Source organism: Carcharodon carcharias, chromosome 12 (assembly GCF_017639515.1).
Source record: "Carcharodon carcharias isolate sCarCar2 chromosome 12, sCarCar2.pri, whole genome shotgun sequence".
In the NCBI taxonomy this organism is placed as follows: Eukaryota; Metazoa; Chordata; class Chondrichthyes; order Lamniformes; family Lamnidae; genus Carcharodon; species Carcharodon carcharias.
In genome coordinates this window covers 110,753,768-110,770,196 of record NC_054478.1, presented here as the reverse complement: position 1 = coordinate 110,770,196, position 16,429 = coordinate 110,753,768, and the positions used below count along the sequence as shown (strand labels likewise).

The 16,429-nt window shown below is 40.2% G+C and overlaps 1 protein-coding gene across 9 annotated transcripts in view; it reads left to right on the top strand.

The window, feature by feature from the left end:
* The window catches only part of LOC121284866 (diacylglycerol kinase beta), a 695,944-nt gene that overhangs the window by 443,567 nt on the left and 235,948 nt on the right, over positions 1 to 16,429 (top strand). For all 9 annotated transcript variants that reach the window (XM_041200699.1, XM_041200700.1, XM_041200703.1 and 6 more), the window contains 3 exons: positions 1,274 to 1,359; positions 1,775 to 1,864; positions 4,113 to 4,273. In XM_041200699.1, the coding sequence (XP_041056633.1) occupies positions 1,274 to 1,359; positions 1,775 to 1,864; positions 4,113 to 4,273 (337 nt within the window). The remainder of the gene's footprint in view (positions 1 to 1,273; positions 1,360 to 1,774; positions 1,865 to 4,112; positions 4,274 to 16,429) is intronic.

The window sequence follows — 16,429 nt, the reverse complement described above, 5'->3', positions numbered from 1 at the left end:
AAAGCAACAGTAATTTGCTTTTTAAGCCTTACTGCATTTTTTTTTTCTGGGCATCTCACCACACACACTACCTGAGCACTGACCTTAAAGAGATAGGCCAGATTAGTAGCTAAACGTTATAATCATGTCCATACCCAAATTATCCACAAGCAATGCCAAGGGAGGTCAGGCTTTCGAGCATTGCACATGTCTAGGATTACCACTTTCATTGATTGGTAGCTCAAAGCATTTAATTATGCACGAGTGATAGACCATTTATTAAAAAGTTACGTTCAAGGTGAGTTTTCAAAATCTGTCAGGTGGATTTAGCGTGCAACATTTATTTCAGGCAAATATACATTCTAAGAATATCTAAGCTGCTGAGATTAATCTCAAGCTCAAATGTATGGTGTGATACAAGTGTAGTGAAATTTTAACACCATTTTGACAACCCAGGTTTGGAAATATTATAGCAATTGCAGAGGAGTACTGAAGTTCTTTAGTGCAGATGTAAAATGTTGAGATCACATGTTGAGTCATAAGGAAAACACTAACGCTTATAGAAGTATTACAGTACTGAGTACAAGTGACTGTGATTGCATGACTGCTATGAATATTTCAATCATCTGCAGAACATCCCTTAACCAAACCTCAAGATACAATGCATCATTCAGCTGTAATTATTTGAAGCTCTTCTGGTTGTTTTTCATAACACAGCTTGCAAGGACTGAGATAAAAGGGAAAACAGATACATAGGCTTTCACAGAATATGTTAAAGAGCCTTTGAACATCAACAATTCTTAAGACTTTGCCTGGCCCTGCAGAGAGTAAAGAGTTTATTTTAAATTGCTTTCCAAATGCCATTTCTCTAACAAATCTGTGCTTCTATTTTATCAGACTGTTCTCTATAGAAAACCTTTGAGCTCCATACAATCTAAATGCTATTGCTCCTGGAGTAATTTCCTTTGTTGCCACCAACTTGCATTTATACAGAGCCTTTAACATTGTGAAATCCCTTAACAAGTTTTCCTGAGATTTAATGAGAAGTCTAAAAATTATGTTGGTTATAGTATTACTAAACATTGGATTGAGTGAGATTCAGCCAAACAGAACTAAACCGAGTGATCACTTGCCAATTGTTGGACTACCTCTGCTATTGGTATTTTTGAAATATACTTAGACATTTATGATTATTTCTATCATCAGTATGCATTCAAAATTTTTTAATGTTACAGATTATTAGCATTCAGTGCTCTAAAGGTTTAAAAGTGTGTTCTAATTTCCGTTTTTTCAGGTTAAATACTTTTCGTGACATACCCGATTTCCGAATCCTAGCCTGTGGAGGAGATGGAACTGTAGGATGGATACTGGATTGTATTGGTATTTGCAATATTCAGAAAAATTCTAGTAAAATACAATTATGTTTTATGATCTTCAAAATTATATTTAACCCAAGCTTCTCTTACTAGTGTAAAAAATAACACTTTTGCTTCTTAACCATAATGCTACTTGTGTATTACATTTTATTATCAATCTGCCTTTCATTGAAAATACTTTGATATCCAGTGGATTGTAAAGACTGTACAGCTCAAAATATGTAATATTTCTAATAAAAGGAGCTAATAAACCTTTTCATTGTAAATGCCTAAATCTATATTCAAGACCCACATTTGTGTTATGATTGGTGATGACTGGTTTATAATCTTATCCTTGTGATGAACAGCAGTCTCTTTTGTGCCTCCTTTCCCAGCTTTCATTTTATCTGAACCACACATATCTATTGTCATTATTGCAGATAAAATCAACCTTATAAAACACCCACCAGTAGCTGTATTACCATTGGGCACTGGAAATGATCTGGCTAGATGTCTGAGATGGGGAGGAGGTAAGAATGAAACCCAGCATTTACTGTAGATCCAATGATGTGTTTCACCATTGAGAGTGACTCTTGGCTTTGTGTAAATAAACCATATATGTTACCCAAATTTAAATGAATATATTTTTTCGTAATATAATAAAATATAATTAAAAATCCTGTATTGTTTCCCTCTGGCCATAGCAAATAATACTATATCCATATTAAAGATTGTGCTTTGCTGCTAAGAAAGAGGTGGTTTGCTTTTATCATATTTTATGAAAAGCTACAGATTTAAATTGTGATTCGTAAGTGTGATTGTTTTGCACGGCTATAGAAAACTTTCAAAACAAAACACACCTTAGCCCCCCTGACTATCCAACTACACCCTCAACCGTCTAACTACCCCAATACCGCCCGGCGCCGACTACCCATCAGCCCAAATCCCGCCCCCACCCGACCACCTAACTACCCCAAACCCTCCCACCCCTACCCCGCCCAACATAGGCCACTGACACCCGACTTGCCCCCTGACTTGACTAGCCCCAGCATAACCCCTACTCCTCCGACCACCGATTATGCCCCTGATCACCAACTCCCACCCCGTCTCCGTCCCCCTCTCTTCCCCTGCCGACTCCCCTCCCATCCCCCCCGATTCCCCTCCCCTCCCCCCGACTCCCCTCTCCACCCCTGACTCCCCTCTCCACCCCTAACTCCCCCCAATTCACCCCCCCCCCCCGACCTCCTCCCCCCCCACCCCTCCGCCCCTAATTCCTCTCTGCTCCCCACACCAGCCCAAGTCCAAGTGACAAATGTGGATCTCCACCGGAAGGTAAGAAAATAGGAGCAGAGCAGCAATCTGATGCTGATTGCCCTGCTTTGGAAGCTTTACCCCATTTTATTGTGTCCAATATTTCCTGGGTAACTATCCGGGTAAGTAGGTTTGAACCCTTCAAATCTCCGACTAACAGAGTTGGAAGCATTTTTGGAGGGACCAAGGGAGTAGGGGAATTGCCCGTCAGAAGTTGAAACTTCCGAGGCACAGAGTCCTTGCATTGGGATATCCAAGGGGCCCGGAGGACATCCTCTGGGATAGGGCCGGTTTCCAACCATCGGGAGACCAGAAGATAATGGCCATTATGTTAAGTTTGTATCATTGTGCCTGAAAACAGATTGTTTAGATTACATCCATTTTACTAGTATCAAGCCTGTAATGTAAGTGGGATCCTATGAGGATAATTTTATCAGCTTTAACTGTAATGAGACATTGTCATTTTGTCTCAAGACTGTCTTTTCAGGTATGGCACTGAGAGTACACTTGCATTGACGGATTTGCTGACTTTCATGATTTTCATCTTTACTACCTCATGGCAGTTAATCTCATGGCAAGGGTCACCATTCTTTATAGAATGCACCAGATTTTCATTGCATTGAATTCAAAGTCAAATGGGTTCTACAAAGAGCGAACAATCTGTTCCTCCAGAGTACCAACTACAGAGGAAGGCAAAGATGTAGCCCATTGAATTGACATCCTATTTAGTTAGCCAACAAAGATCCCATGATACTATTCGAAAAAGGCTAGTAATTCTTCCAACATCCTTCCTTAAACAAAAATATCTTTTAAGTAAAAATAGTCCTATATCTCAATGGCTGTTAATGGGATCTTGCTCTATTTATGGGACTTGTTTAAAAATTAGCTGCTGGAGTTCACCTACAAAACAGCAAATACACTCCAAAAGTAATTTCAGTGTGAAGCAGTTTGGGATGTCCTGAGGATGTGATCAGGTGACAAATACATACAAATTGTCTTAATCTTCAGTGCAGCACTCAGAGAATGCTGCATTGCTGGAGGTGCTATCTTTCAAATTTGATGCTAAACAGAGGCTTCAGCTGACCCTCAACTGAATTCCATTCCACTTCTCAGAGAAGAGCAGAGCAGTTCTCCTGGTGTCCTGGGTCAACATTTATTGCTCATCTAACATCACTAAAAACAGATTATCTGGTCATATCTCTCACTGCTGTTTGAGCGACCTTGCTGTGTTTAAAATGACTGCTGTGCTTCCCACCATTACACAAATGACTACACTTGGAAAAAAATACATCATTGGCTGTAAAAGGCTTCGGGACATCCTGAGGTTTTTGAAAGGCGCTATACGTAAATTTTGTTCAAATTCATAATCAGTCCAATGTTCTGCTTCAGCAGTCTGAATAGCATTGTTACATCAGCCATGAAGAGTCAAAGATGAGTTTTAAACGTGTTTCTTTATGCTTATAAAAGGATATGAAGGTGGAAACTTAATGAAAGTTCTCAAAGACATAGAGAACAGTATAGAAATGATGCTGGACAGATGGAGTATAGAGGTGATACCAAACAACAAAGATGAAAAGGGGGATCCAGTGCCATACAGCATTGTGAACAACTATTTCTCTATAGGTGTGGTAAGTACCAAAGGATGTTCTTACCCCTTTATTTTCTAAAAAAAATTCTATTGCGTTTGCTAATTCTCGTATGACTTCTCCACACACTGTTTTTCATGGCCTTTATTTTAGTGCTCAAAATATTTGGTTTTGGTGCAAATCATATATTTCAGAAAACATTTTTGTCATAGGGAAGCAAGTCATAAATGTGCCACCTTTGCTTTACTTCTTTCATCAGTCACATGTGGCCAGTAGCTTTCAGTTCATTGGTTATCCAAAATGAGAGAAACTACCACCAAAGCAAGCATAGCAAGTAGAACTGATGTTTAGGTTTCATTAGAGGTTTAAGTATGGGTTACTGTTGTCTCATTCACTGTGCAGAGACCATGATATATTCTCATTCCACTTTGACAAAGGTATTGAAGAGTTTTTGTTCTCCAGTGTTCAGGGAAAGACCCACTAAGGAGAAGCAGTGTCAGGGTAATTCTGGCCATCCAGTATCATGCAGCTTCAGCACTTTTGAACCCAGCAGAATGTGTCAAAGCTGTGGCATTCCATTAGGTACATAATTTATTGAAGGAAACTATCTTTCAGAACCTTTTCCCCCAATGATTTCAAGAAATCTGATCCAGTTCAAGATCATTTAATTACATTAAGACTCAAATGAGCCGAAGTCACTTCCAGCAGTTGGGTTTCGGAGATAGATTTCATTACCAGTGTGCACTACCTATATTGACATTAAGTGCTTGTATTTTTTGTTCTATGGTAATGAGGTGCATTTTTGGAAATGTGGAATTTTTCTCTACAGTTATAATAAAATAGTTCTATTTGAGGTAGTGTCTAAAGCCCAAAGTCAGCAAGGGTCAGCTTTTTCCTCATTTATACCTTTTGTCTAACCTAATGTGAAAAACATCATTGGCTGTGAAAATACGAGCAACTGTTAATCAGTATAGATATACTATTGTGTCAGAAAAATCTGTTTGCCTAGTTGTATGATTATCTATTAAGGGTAACTTTCAGTGTTGTTGTGCACATGGGTTATGAGCACAGTAATGAATAATTTCAGATGACTATTTAGTTTCATTAGAAAATCTAAGACTCAGGCTTCTCATGATTAACCTTTATAGAAAAAATGCTTCAGATCAGCAATTAGTATTTATTCCAATGAAAAGTTTCTAAGGCGTTCATTGTCTGTGGTGGACCTTCTTCCCAAAATGTGTTTACACTCGCTGTTACTCAGTGGATACTATAACTTGGCATATTTGTAGTGTGCACTATGGCAGAGTGTTTGGGGTCATAGCTAGTTTTTATTATCAACAAAAGTTAAGTCAACTGAGAAATATACCAGAATTAAAACAGGCTAGGCAGCTCCAACACAGAATAGAATATATCTTACAGTGACAGAAATAAACTTTAGGGGCTCTAGAAATCATAGTCCCTCCGTATATGCTTGATTCTCATCATGTTCTGGACTTATTAGAAGCTAAAAGGATTGAGATCTACCTCAAAGTTACTAAAATGTTGCAGGATAAAGTGAGTTATCTTTCATGAGCTCTATATTAAGAATGTCATGCTCTATTTCACTGAGCATGATTTTTAATAGAAAAAAAGTTCAATCACGAGCATGGACTTTTACAGTTGGCGGAGCTGTAACTATGGGAAGTATCCATGGTATGTATTTAAAGGTCAAGGACTATGGTAAATTGTTGCCTTTTATTTCATTCAGGCAATGTATTTTGTCCCGAAACTTCTGACTTGGCTAGGTATTTGGAGTAGTAATTTGGCAGTTCTATTCTTGAATTTCTTAATATGTAATCCGTAAAAAGAATATGAATAGGGATTCAAAATTTTTGAGGGGATCATGTTCAAGGACTTAGGTCAATGTCTTTATCTGTTCCCTACCTGTGAAAGAGATTTTTCCTTTTATTTTTTTCTAATTCCCTTTTCTTTACCTTGTTCCTGATGACAATAATTAAGATTGAGAATAATTGTGTGTTGTCCAGTAACTAAGTGGTCATTGTTTATGTGTGTTCTGCAACAGTTGATGTTAATAGGCAGTTAAATCTTGGGCCATCACAAGTTCACACCCATGCCCGTTTGGGCATAGAGCACTGGATTTGTCTAATTTATAGTATCTTTTAGTACTTGCATGAATGTAGAGAATAAATTTGACAATCTAAAAGATGATCATTGAGCCAGATTTTCAGCATGAAAGTGGGAATTGGGAGTTAGAAATTTTCCCAAAGTCATAATTTCACCTCCAGCCCAGCAGTGTCAGCCTGCAGGGATTTTATCCAGGGGAGGAGGGGACACACAAATCTGGCAGCATGCCCGAGGCAGCAGCACAACCAATGCTGAAGCAACCAGGTTAAAAAGACCGCCCCCTTTCACAGAAACATCAAACCAGTTATGCAGATCAGTATAATGCTCCCCTTACCTCACCCCTTCACCCTAGCACCCTTCACATCACCACTACCCCCTCATCCCCACTAATCCACAAACCCAGTACCTACTTTATAAACAAAACTCATGAGCCCTATAATAACATTTGGAAGTCTTTTTAAAACCTCATAAATCTGTCAATATGAACAAATATCACTTGATTAGGCACTTGAAAACTATTATCCTCTTAGAAGCTCATAAATCTATCATAGTAAACATGCTCTCATTTCCCAAGCAGCTGCGTAAATAAACCCTATAGTGCAGATTCTATTAGAGGTTTGGAAGGTAGCCAAGCTATCAAACTCTCATTCCCCAGAACAACTGTATAAACAAAGCCTGCAGTACATAATCCATTAGTGACTTTGAAGACAGCCAAATTCTCAGACATCTGTCAAAGCCTTGAAACAACCAAACAGATGGTTGATCTTTTCTACAAAGACTAAGTGAAAACTGAGATATCTGTCAAACTTTCAAAAAACCAAACAGATGGCTGTTCTGTAAAGAATGAGTGAGAACCTTGTGAAAAGTTAACACAATTTGCTCTTGATCGCACGCTGGGCTGCACATTCCATATTGTAGAAGATGGAATAGCACTTTATCCAGTGAATAATCTATTCGGATGCATCCGAAGACTTATTCACTTTTACAGTGCTGTTCTTTCACTTGACAGATTGCCAGTTATCTGAAGTAGCAACCTGGCAACCACAATATTTAATGTCACCTTTTCCAATCATTGAACCATCATCAGTCACTTCAGTAAGTATAGATATAACTCATGCTACAGCATTTCATGATGAACTGTAAAGGGGGAAACATCATTTTTACTCAAGTTTTAGACTCTTCCTGCCTCCAATCCATGGTTCACCTCTCCACTCACCAGCTGCGCCTCTATGAAAATTGGAGAAATTCTAAAATGCCCATTTCCAGAATGATGCTGGAAACTTCTAGACAGAAGCATAAGGGGTTCCTGACCTGCCCCTTTTCCAGCTCTCTGAAAATAGCTGGGGGATGAAAATGGTGGAGGGGGTCTAAGGATTTGTATTCTGGCTGCCATTCTTTTTCTCCTGCCTGCATACATGTGGCCCTGAATTGGGACCACAGAATCTAACCCATTATCTCTGGGAATGCTGAGGTTTCTTAATAAATCTCTTGGAGCTAAATTGGGATATGTAACACCCATGTTTTAGGTGTTACACAGCACCTTAAAGCTTAAAGTGTGGTTTGAGGTCCACGTGCAAATGTCACAAAAGGAAGAATGCCAAATGTCATCTTGGTAAAGGAGTTTGCATACGCATGCACACAACAACGGCTGAAGCATGCAGAGTGTGGCATCAATCATTGTGTGACACCATTCTCCATACAACATATTGCCTTAACCTCACACAACTAAACACAACATTTAATGGAAAGAAGCAAAGCTCTATGCACCGCCCCCACCACCCCCCCACCCCCACCCCCACTTTACCTCAACTAGTGCTTTTAAAGGCATCATGAACTATGCTTACAAATTAGTTGCTGTATTATTTTGTTTGGTGGATGTAGCAATGGTATCCATTTTTGGAACATTCCTATATTTGCCTAAAGTTTCAGTACTGCAGAAGGAGTTGTCTGGCTGGTGCTGAAGTACTTTCTTCTTTATTTAAAAACTTGTGCTGAAAGAAATTGATTGTAGACATGGCTAGTCTTGGAATTGAGCATGGATGTGAGAATGAAGGGACTTCACACACAACCACACACAGGCTGGCAGAAGAGGGAGGATGGGATGGAGAGGGGGGCCATATATGCCCAGGGTCTTTAGAGAACAACTCTCTTACCTCAACTTTCAACAAAAACCATGCCATGTTTTTGCTTCAGGAAGGAGCTTGTGACCGAAACCTGCCAACTGTGGCAGCTGTGAAGTTCTTGGGAAGAAACAGTAAGATTTAGTAAGATGCATTCAGAATCAGAACTGCGTGTGCTGTTAAAATATGGATTTCTTTATTCTCCATCTAGACTCCCTCTGCTGGTACGTGTGTACGTTAACCTTAAGTGGACAAAATGCACAAGGCAATTTTCAATACACTACACCCTCTCCTTAGTAAATGAGAGGCATAGTGTGTCAAGGGTTTCTTTCCAAAAATGTAAAGAATAAGCTTAAGCATAATGCAAACATTCAACTTCACCAGTAACCCAGTTGCATATTCTTACTTTTCTATTGATTTAACAACACACTCAGTCAATGAAAGATTCACTCACCAACTGAAAATAGTTCACTTTGTAACATAATCCCTAAAGTATGGTGGACCTCTTCTGTCATGAGTAGAATATCATCTAATATTAGATGTGGTCTCATTTAACTCATGTTCTTCATCTGAGATGTCGATGTCGGAATCTGATTTAATGCTTGTGAATGGTGTTTTCAGTGCTTTGAAGAAAGACATGTTTTGATTGATGACTTGCGAACCATGCTTAGCAGTGATCGTTGATCATTTTGTATTGATCACGGCAAATAGCTTGATGTCGCAAGGCTTTGTTTGCTCTCTAACATGATTATCGCATTTCACAAGCGCTTTAGTGGTATAGCTCTGAATTACATGTTTTGCTCTGCATTTACTCTAATTCTATCCTTCTGTTCTCGATCACGTTCGTTTATATGATGATCATTAGCTCCACAGGGTAGCCCAGAAAGACGTGTGCATAGGATGTTCAATGATGAGCATATCTGTAGTCAAGTGAGGAGTCACTCTATAATTATTAACAAACGACACAGCTCTCGCCTCCATAACTTGCTCTCAACTGTAGCGGTCCTACCATATGGTCAATTCCTAGGAACCATACCTTTTTCCTAAGGAGTTGTTTGGTTTTGACAATTTCCTAGTGACCTTTATGTGCTAAATCTACAACACATTCAATGGTTGCAAAATGACAATATAGTTGCTGTGTAACACAAGCAATTGTAACAGTGAACTCATTTCAAATATTCTGAAAACCTTGTAGTGAGTGAGCGACTTCATTTGTAAACGCTCTCTCTCGATCATATCTTTCCAGTTTTGTGATTCCATAGCCACCGTACATATTGCAATGCCTCATCTTGTTTTGTTCTTGCTGTGATGTCAGCTAATTTTAGTGACTTTGGCACTACGTTTAGGCTTACATAGTCTTAATGACCATTAGGACTGATTGTTGGCAACAGATGCCGTTAAAGATAGTCAGCTGGGGTGAGGTTGCCTGGCTTATATTAAACATGGAACTTTACTCTTGTAGTTTAAGTATTCCACACTCTATTTGAGTTGGTGGTTTGCTATATGGATTGCTAAACAAGCTTATTAGTGGTCTATGCTCAGTTATTACTTCAAACCTGCTTCCATACAAGTAGAAATAAAAGTGTAAGATACCCCATGTGATTGATGGTGCTTCTCTCTCTCTCTCTCTCTTAGCAAATAACATTGCTCTACAGGCATTAACAATCTGCTTGCCATCGCAATGATTGATAGGTTGCCTGCCTTATCTTTCTGCATGAGAACTGCACCTAAGCCAATTGGGTTTGCATCCAGAACCAAGCTGAATGGTTGTCTTAGGGTCAAAATAGGCATTTATGAAACTTGGTGACAACCGTTGATTTGGTGTGCAGCCTGGTTGTGTGATTTAGTCTACTCCCCTTTGATTGTCTCCTTTGTCAGATCCTGTAAAGGGGTGGGTGGAGGGGGAGGGAGGAGGGGGTCATGGATAATATTGCGAAGTCAGGAATGAAATGACTACACAATGGATCAGCAATGTATGCAATGGCTTCAACTTTCTGTGGATCAGGTGATACTCCTTCACTGCTGAACACATGACCAAAGAATTCAATTCTGTTTTCATTGAAAATGCACCCGTCTTGTTTAAGGTGAGGTTACATTCTCTAATATGTTGTAGGCATGTTTTTTTTAATATATTCATTCATGGGGTGTGGGCTTCACTGGCTGTATCAGCACTTATTACCCATTTCTAGTTGCCCTTGAGAAGGTGGTGGTGAGCTGCTGCCTTGAACCGCTGCAGTCCATGTGGTTTTAGGTACACCCACATTGCTGTTAGGAAGGGAGTTCCAGGATTTTAACCCAGCGACAGTGAAGGAACGGCAATATATTTCCAAGTCAGGATGGTGAGTAACTTGGAGGGGAACTTCCAGGTGGTGGTGTTCCCATCTATCTGCTGCCCTTGTCCTTCTAAATGGTAGTGGTTGTGGGTTTGGAAGGTGCTGTCTAAGGAGCCTTGGTGAATTCCTGCAGTGCATCTTGTAGATGGTACACACTGCTGCCACTGTGCGTCGATGGTGGAGGGAGTGAATGTTTGTGGATGTGGTGCCAATCAAGCAGACTGCTTTGTCCTGTACAGTGTCGAGCTTCTTGAGTGTTGTGGGAGTTGCACTCATCCAGGCAACTGGGGAGTATTCCATCACATTCCTGATTTGTTCCTTTTAGATGGTCTCAAGTTCAGTTTCAGTGTGACTGTAGAGGAGACTATCATCACTGATGTTCAGCATGGCTTGAAGTCCTTGAAGTGCAGACTGAATCATGTGCTGAAATACCTCAGCTGCTGAACTGACTGCAAAGTTTTGAGCCTCTTGTATCGAAAAATTCCGATGCGAGTGGCGAATGCTATAGGATATCTCCATTCTTCAAGTTCGATTTGATGGTGTCTTGCATTGAGGTAAAGCTCAGCTAAGTGTTTAGCACCATTCACTTCCACTGTCATATAATTGATTTGTCATAGTCAAGTACCTTTCTTGTTGTATGGTTTGGTAACCACACATCAACCCAGATTCTAATCTTGCTGTTGGGCTTCTTGACAACTTTTATGAATGAGACCCAAGGGGTGGATTCATCCCCAACTTTCTCAGTAATGTCAAGATCAGGTAGAATCTGAAGTTCCTTCTCAATCTGCTTTCTGATGTGAAATGGCAGTTGTCGCTGCTGATAAATGATTGGAGGCGCAATAGGGCCTACATGCAGCTTGCATTAACATCTTTCAGTCTGTCGATATCAGTGAAGTTGTCAACTTACAATGCAAGAATGTTGTTAGTAAGCATCAGACTCGTGTATGTGACTGCAATCATGTATGTTGCTGTGTGTAAACACTCACCAGATTAGACATAGGATACATTAATGTTAGTCTCTTTGAATGAGACTGACCTTTCAAAAGTTTCAAGAATTTTCATTAGTTTGTCACTGTTGTAAGGGAAAATTTTCATATTCGCTGGTTGGCAGAGAATGGGGCAATCCTGAAGCTTGTTGAACGTTTTGTCTCCCATAACATGGACAGATGCTTCTTTATCTAACTACTTCGTGCAGTTAATGGTGACTGTCACATGTGGCTGGTTGCTGTGTACAAAAACGAGCACAAAAGTATATTCAGGGTCATCCACCCCTACATTGGTTACATTTTCTCGCCCTTTTGTTGTGATATTGGCCTTCGTCATTGAATTTGTTGATGAGTAACAAATGTGAGCAAAGTGGTTGAGTTTCCCACAGGCTTTACTTTGTTTACCAGCAGCAGGACATCCAGTGTGGGTAAGCAGCACCATGGTGTAAACATCGTTTGGACAAGTCGCAACCCTATTTTGGAGACTGCTGTTTTTGCTTCTGGGGTGGTTTCCTGGCACTAGCGATAAACAGTATTTACAGGAGTTGAGCTTAAGAATGCTGTTTACTGTTAATAGCCTTAACTCAGTAGCCCTGAACTCTGAAAGGTGAAAGCGATCTTGCTAACTCAGCAACTCTGACAGCCTTGTCTTTCTCAAGTGCCTTTCGGCATAGTTGGGAAGAAGCAGGTTTCCCATTCAACATGTTCAACATCGCCTAAGTCATATTTGTTTGCCAGTTGCCTCAATTTGTGCAGTACAAGTCAATTGTCTCATTTGCTTTGTGTGTGAAAAGACATTTTGTATATAGTATTTTTCTTGGACATAACATAGGCCTTCAGAACATTTTTTTGCTGACTCAGGCCTGCACAAGATGAAAACAACTAAACGTCTAAAATATATCTTGCAATTCTTCACCTCCATAGTGGAGAAGTAAGGCCTTTTCCCTTTTGTCACCTGTAATTGCAAAACCTGCTATCGCACCTTCAGGATGTCGCAGACACTTTTGCCAACATGGGAATACAGATGATGGCCCCACATGCACATCAAAACGTCTCCAGAAAGTAGACAAGCACCTTCCAAAAGTTGCACACTTGAAAGCAATCTTTCATATTTTCACCCTCTTCATCACCACTGCAAAGTTCTTGGGGAGAAACAATAAGATTCAGTAAGATGCATTCAGAATCCAAATTGCAAATGCTGTAAAACATGGATTCCTTTATTCTCCTTCTAGACTCCCTTAGCTGGCAGATGTGAATGGTAGCCTTAAGTGGAGAAAATATACAGTGCAATTTTCAATACACTACAGCAGCCGCAACTGCGACCACAGAGCAAGGATCACATTGTCTATGGCTGTTAAGATGACCGTAGCTCTTAACTTTAATGCACCTGGCTTTTTCTAAGCAGCTGCTGGTAATGTAATTAACATCTCTCAGTTTGCAGTTCAGTGTTGCACAAGGGTTATCACTGAGGCTCTCAATGCACAGAGCAACAGCTTAATCCAATCCCTCTTGCCAGAGGCAAGAAGGCAGCATGGGCACAATAGTTTGTAGGTACTGCAGGCATCCCCATTGTGTAGGGTGCCATTGCCTCGCACGTGCCTCATGTGAATTCACTCACTTTCATGAGCCGAAAGGGATTCCACTGCCTCGGTGCAAAGCTGGTGTGCAACTACAGGCAGCACACAGTCAGGATTTCTTCATTCTGCAGCAGCCCTCAGTCATTCAAATACAGCTGTCAAGATGAGAAGTTAAAGGCTGTCTACAGGATGACAGATATTATCCATTCATGACATGCCTCATGAATCTAGTCCAGAAGTCATTACATGGTGCACAGAAGCCTACAATGAGAGCCTTGCTGCCACAAGCAACATTAGAGAGCCCCCCATTGGCATTCTCAAATAACACTTCAGCTGCCAGACGTCTCTGGAGGAACCTTGTAGATCTCAGCTGAGTGGTACCCAAGATTTGTGGAAATACCCTGCATATTGCCCTTTATGAGGTTATGAGGGAACAATGCTTGTCATCACCTATCAGATTGGAAGCCAAGGAGGAGGAGCATGAAGAGGAGGAAGGCAGGCTAAAATGCAGACAGCCCCTTCCTGCTGGTGCGTTACATGATCAAATAATTCATGAGCAATGCCAGTAATCTCAACCCACTCATCATTCACTCAGTCTTTGTTATCTTTCCTCCTTCACAGACCATCACATTCCTCTCCTCTGAACAACACAAAAATAAAAACCACCAGAAAATGCACATTCTAATTGAATTTTGAAAATTCAATCATAGCGTGTAATGTTTGAACCTGAGCTATCCTTCCCCAATCCACCCCATGCCACCCCCTCCCCGCCCCACCACATCCTGTCCCCTGTGCACTTGAACTCAGTGTCTCATGTGTAGATTTCCCTATCTTAGCCTCTGAAATATGCAGTGTCAGTCTCTGAGCTGGTGGCTGTGAATATAAGATCAAGCGATAGTATCTCTCCATCTTCACTGAGTTCCTTATCTTTCCCCCTCCACTGAATAGGAAGGTTCCAGTTCCTGGGCATCTGAAATGAAAAAGTGACAAGGAACTAGGTTGTGGTGAAGGGAGAAGAGAAAGTAAAAAATGCTTGTGTACACCATTCACAGTTTGAGATTTGGAAGTGATGTTGGAATAAGGAAGTGGGATGAGAGCAGGAGGATTAGGTATGCTTATACCTTCATCATCGATCCATCCAGCCCTGCCATCCCATGATGGCCAGCACTGCCTCCCCCATTGGAGTTAAAACATGCAAGTGTGCTTGTTCTCCACCTGTGCTTTCGTGCTGCTTCCTGTTATGCACCATTTTCTCTTGCAGGAAAGAGGGAAGTGTCTCCTGCAATATGTTTGGGTGATATCAGTGTCATAGTTGAAAAGTTGTCATTGTGTCAAAGCTCCAAGTTGTGTTTGTGAAGTCATAACAGTGCTGTGCGTTTGAAGGTGAGGTAAAGCATATCAACTGAAGGATTGAGTACTGATTGCTAGACACTGGTAGTGGGTAGTGGGGATCTATTGAGTTGAGCAGTGTATGGAGCAGTGGTAGGACGTGCCATTTGAAGATGAGCATGCGCACTTTGACAAAGCCTGTCAGATCATTCAAATGTTGGAAGTACGTAGGTCAGATAGCATCTGTGGAAAGAAACTAGATTTAATGTTTCAGGTCAATGACCCTTCATTAGAACTTCTTCCTGCAGTCCATCCATGTTCTTGAAGCAACACTCCTGTCATTAACCTCTACTGCTATTTGTTTCCACTGACTTTCTGAGTATGTGTCCGTAGGGCCTCCTGCCCCTCTATGGATACGGGATATCATTCCTCCGTCCCACCTTTTCACCAAGACCTCCAGTGGTGCATTATGTGAAAACCATAGTGTTCATTCTCTCACATATTCAGCCATTGGTCAAAGTATCAGAGCCCATGTTCACTTTTCAGTAATCTTGCACCACTTCTTACAGCCACAATGCACCTCCCCTTTAAGGCTTCTTTTAAGTAACCCTAACCACTTGCAATATTGGGCTCCTGCTGATGCATGGAGCCAGTGAACAATGTGGATAAAGCACTGGCTGCACATAGAAATTGTTTGAAACAGCAGGCAACACCAATTTAACATGCTACTTGCAAAGCAGTAAATGGGCATGAATTAATTGTGTAACACAATCTCCACACCCTTTTTCAGGGATTAGTTAGTTCAACCTCCATACATTATAAAATGTTTAATTTTGCAGTCAACTCTTGTATTCATATATAAACACTTATAAAAGAAAACTGTATAATCTTTAATGAAATACTAAAACTACATTTATTCTACCACAGTAAATTTGATCATGTACTGAAATAAAACCATTTATAGTTGATGTATCCAACAGACTGAGCATTTGTTTTTAGAAACCCTACATTTATCTTCTTTTCAAAATAACTCGGAGCATTCTGTTTCTATCAGACTCTTGACTTGCTTTCATTTCTGCTTCATATTGATTAATGATGGATGAAAGGAACCTTTTGAATTCAGTCTCCAATATTTCTTTTTAATAGCTCATTCCACTAATGAACTGCCTGTTTCAAAGGCAATGCTACATCCCTTTCTTGTCATTATAGTATTGGCACAGATTGCCTGGTTTTGAATGGCATTTTATCAGAACAATACAAACTTTGCACCAACCATAATGTAAGACCATTCTTTTTTAACAAAAATGCACTTATTTGGTGTTCACAGCTATGAAAAAATAAAAAAGAACTTGCATTTACATAATCAGAATTTTCACAACCAATGGATTGTTTTTGAAGTGTACAAATAACAATGAAATGTGTTTTTTGTGATATAGACTGATTTAAATGCTGATAAGAACACCAATATAGCTCGCCTTCTGTTTTTGAGTAATGCCACAGGATATTTTACATCCAACTGAACAGGTAGCCAGGCCTCAGTTTCATATCATCTTAAAAGATGGCACTTCTAACGATGCAGCACTCTTCAGCAATGCAGTAACGTATCATCTTAAATTACATGCTGAAGTTCTTGGAACAAGGCTTAAATCCAAAACTTTCTGACTCAAAGCAAAGAGTGCTTTTACTGAAATTGTCATCATGGGGAAATTAACATTTTCACTCTTCACAC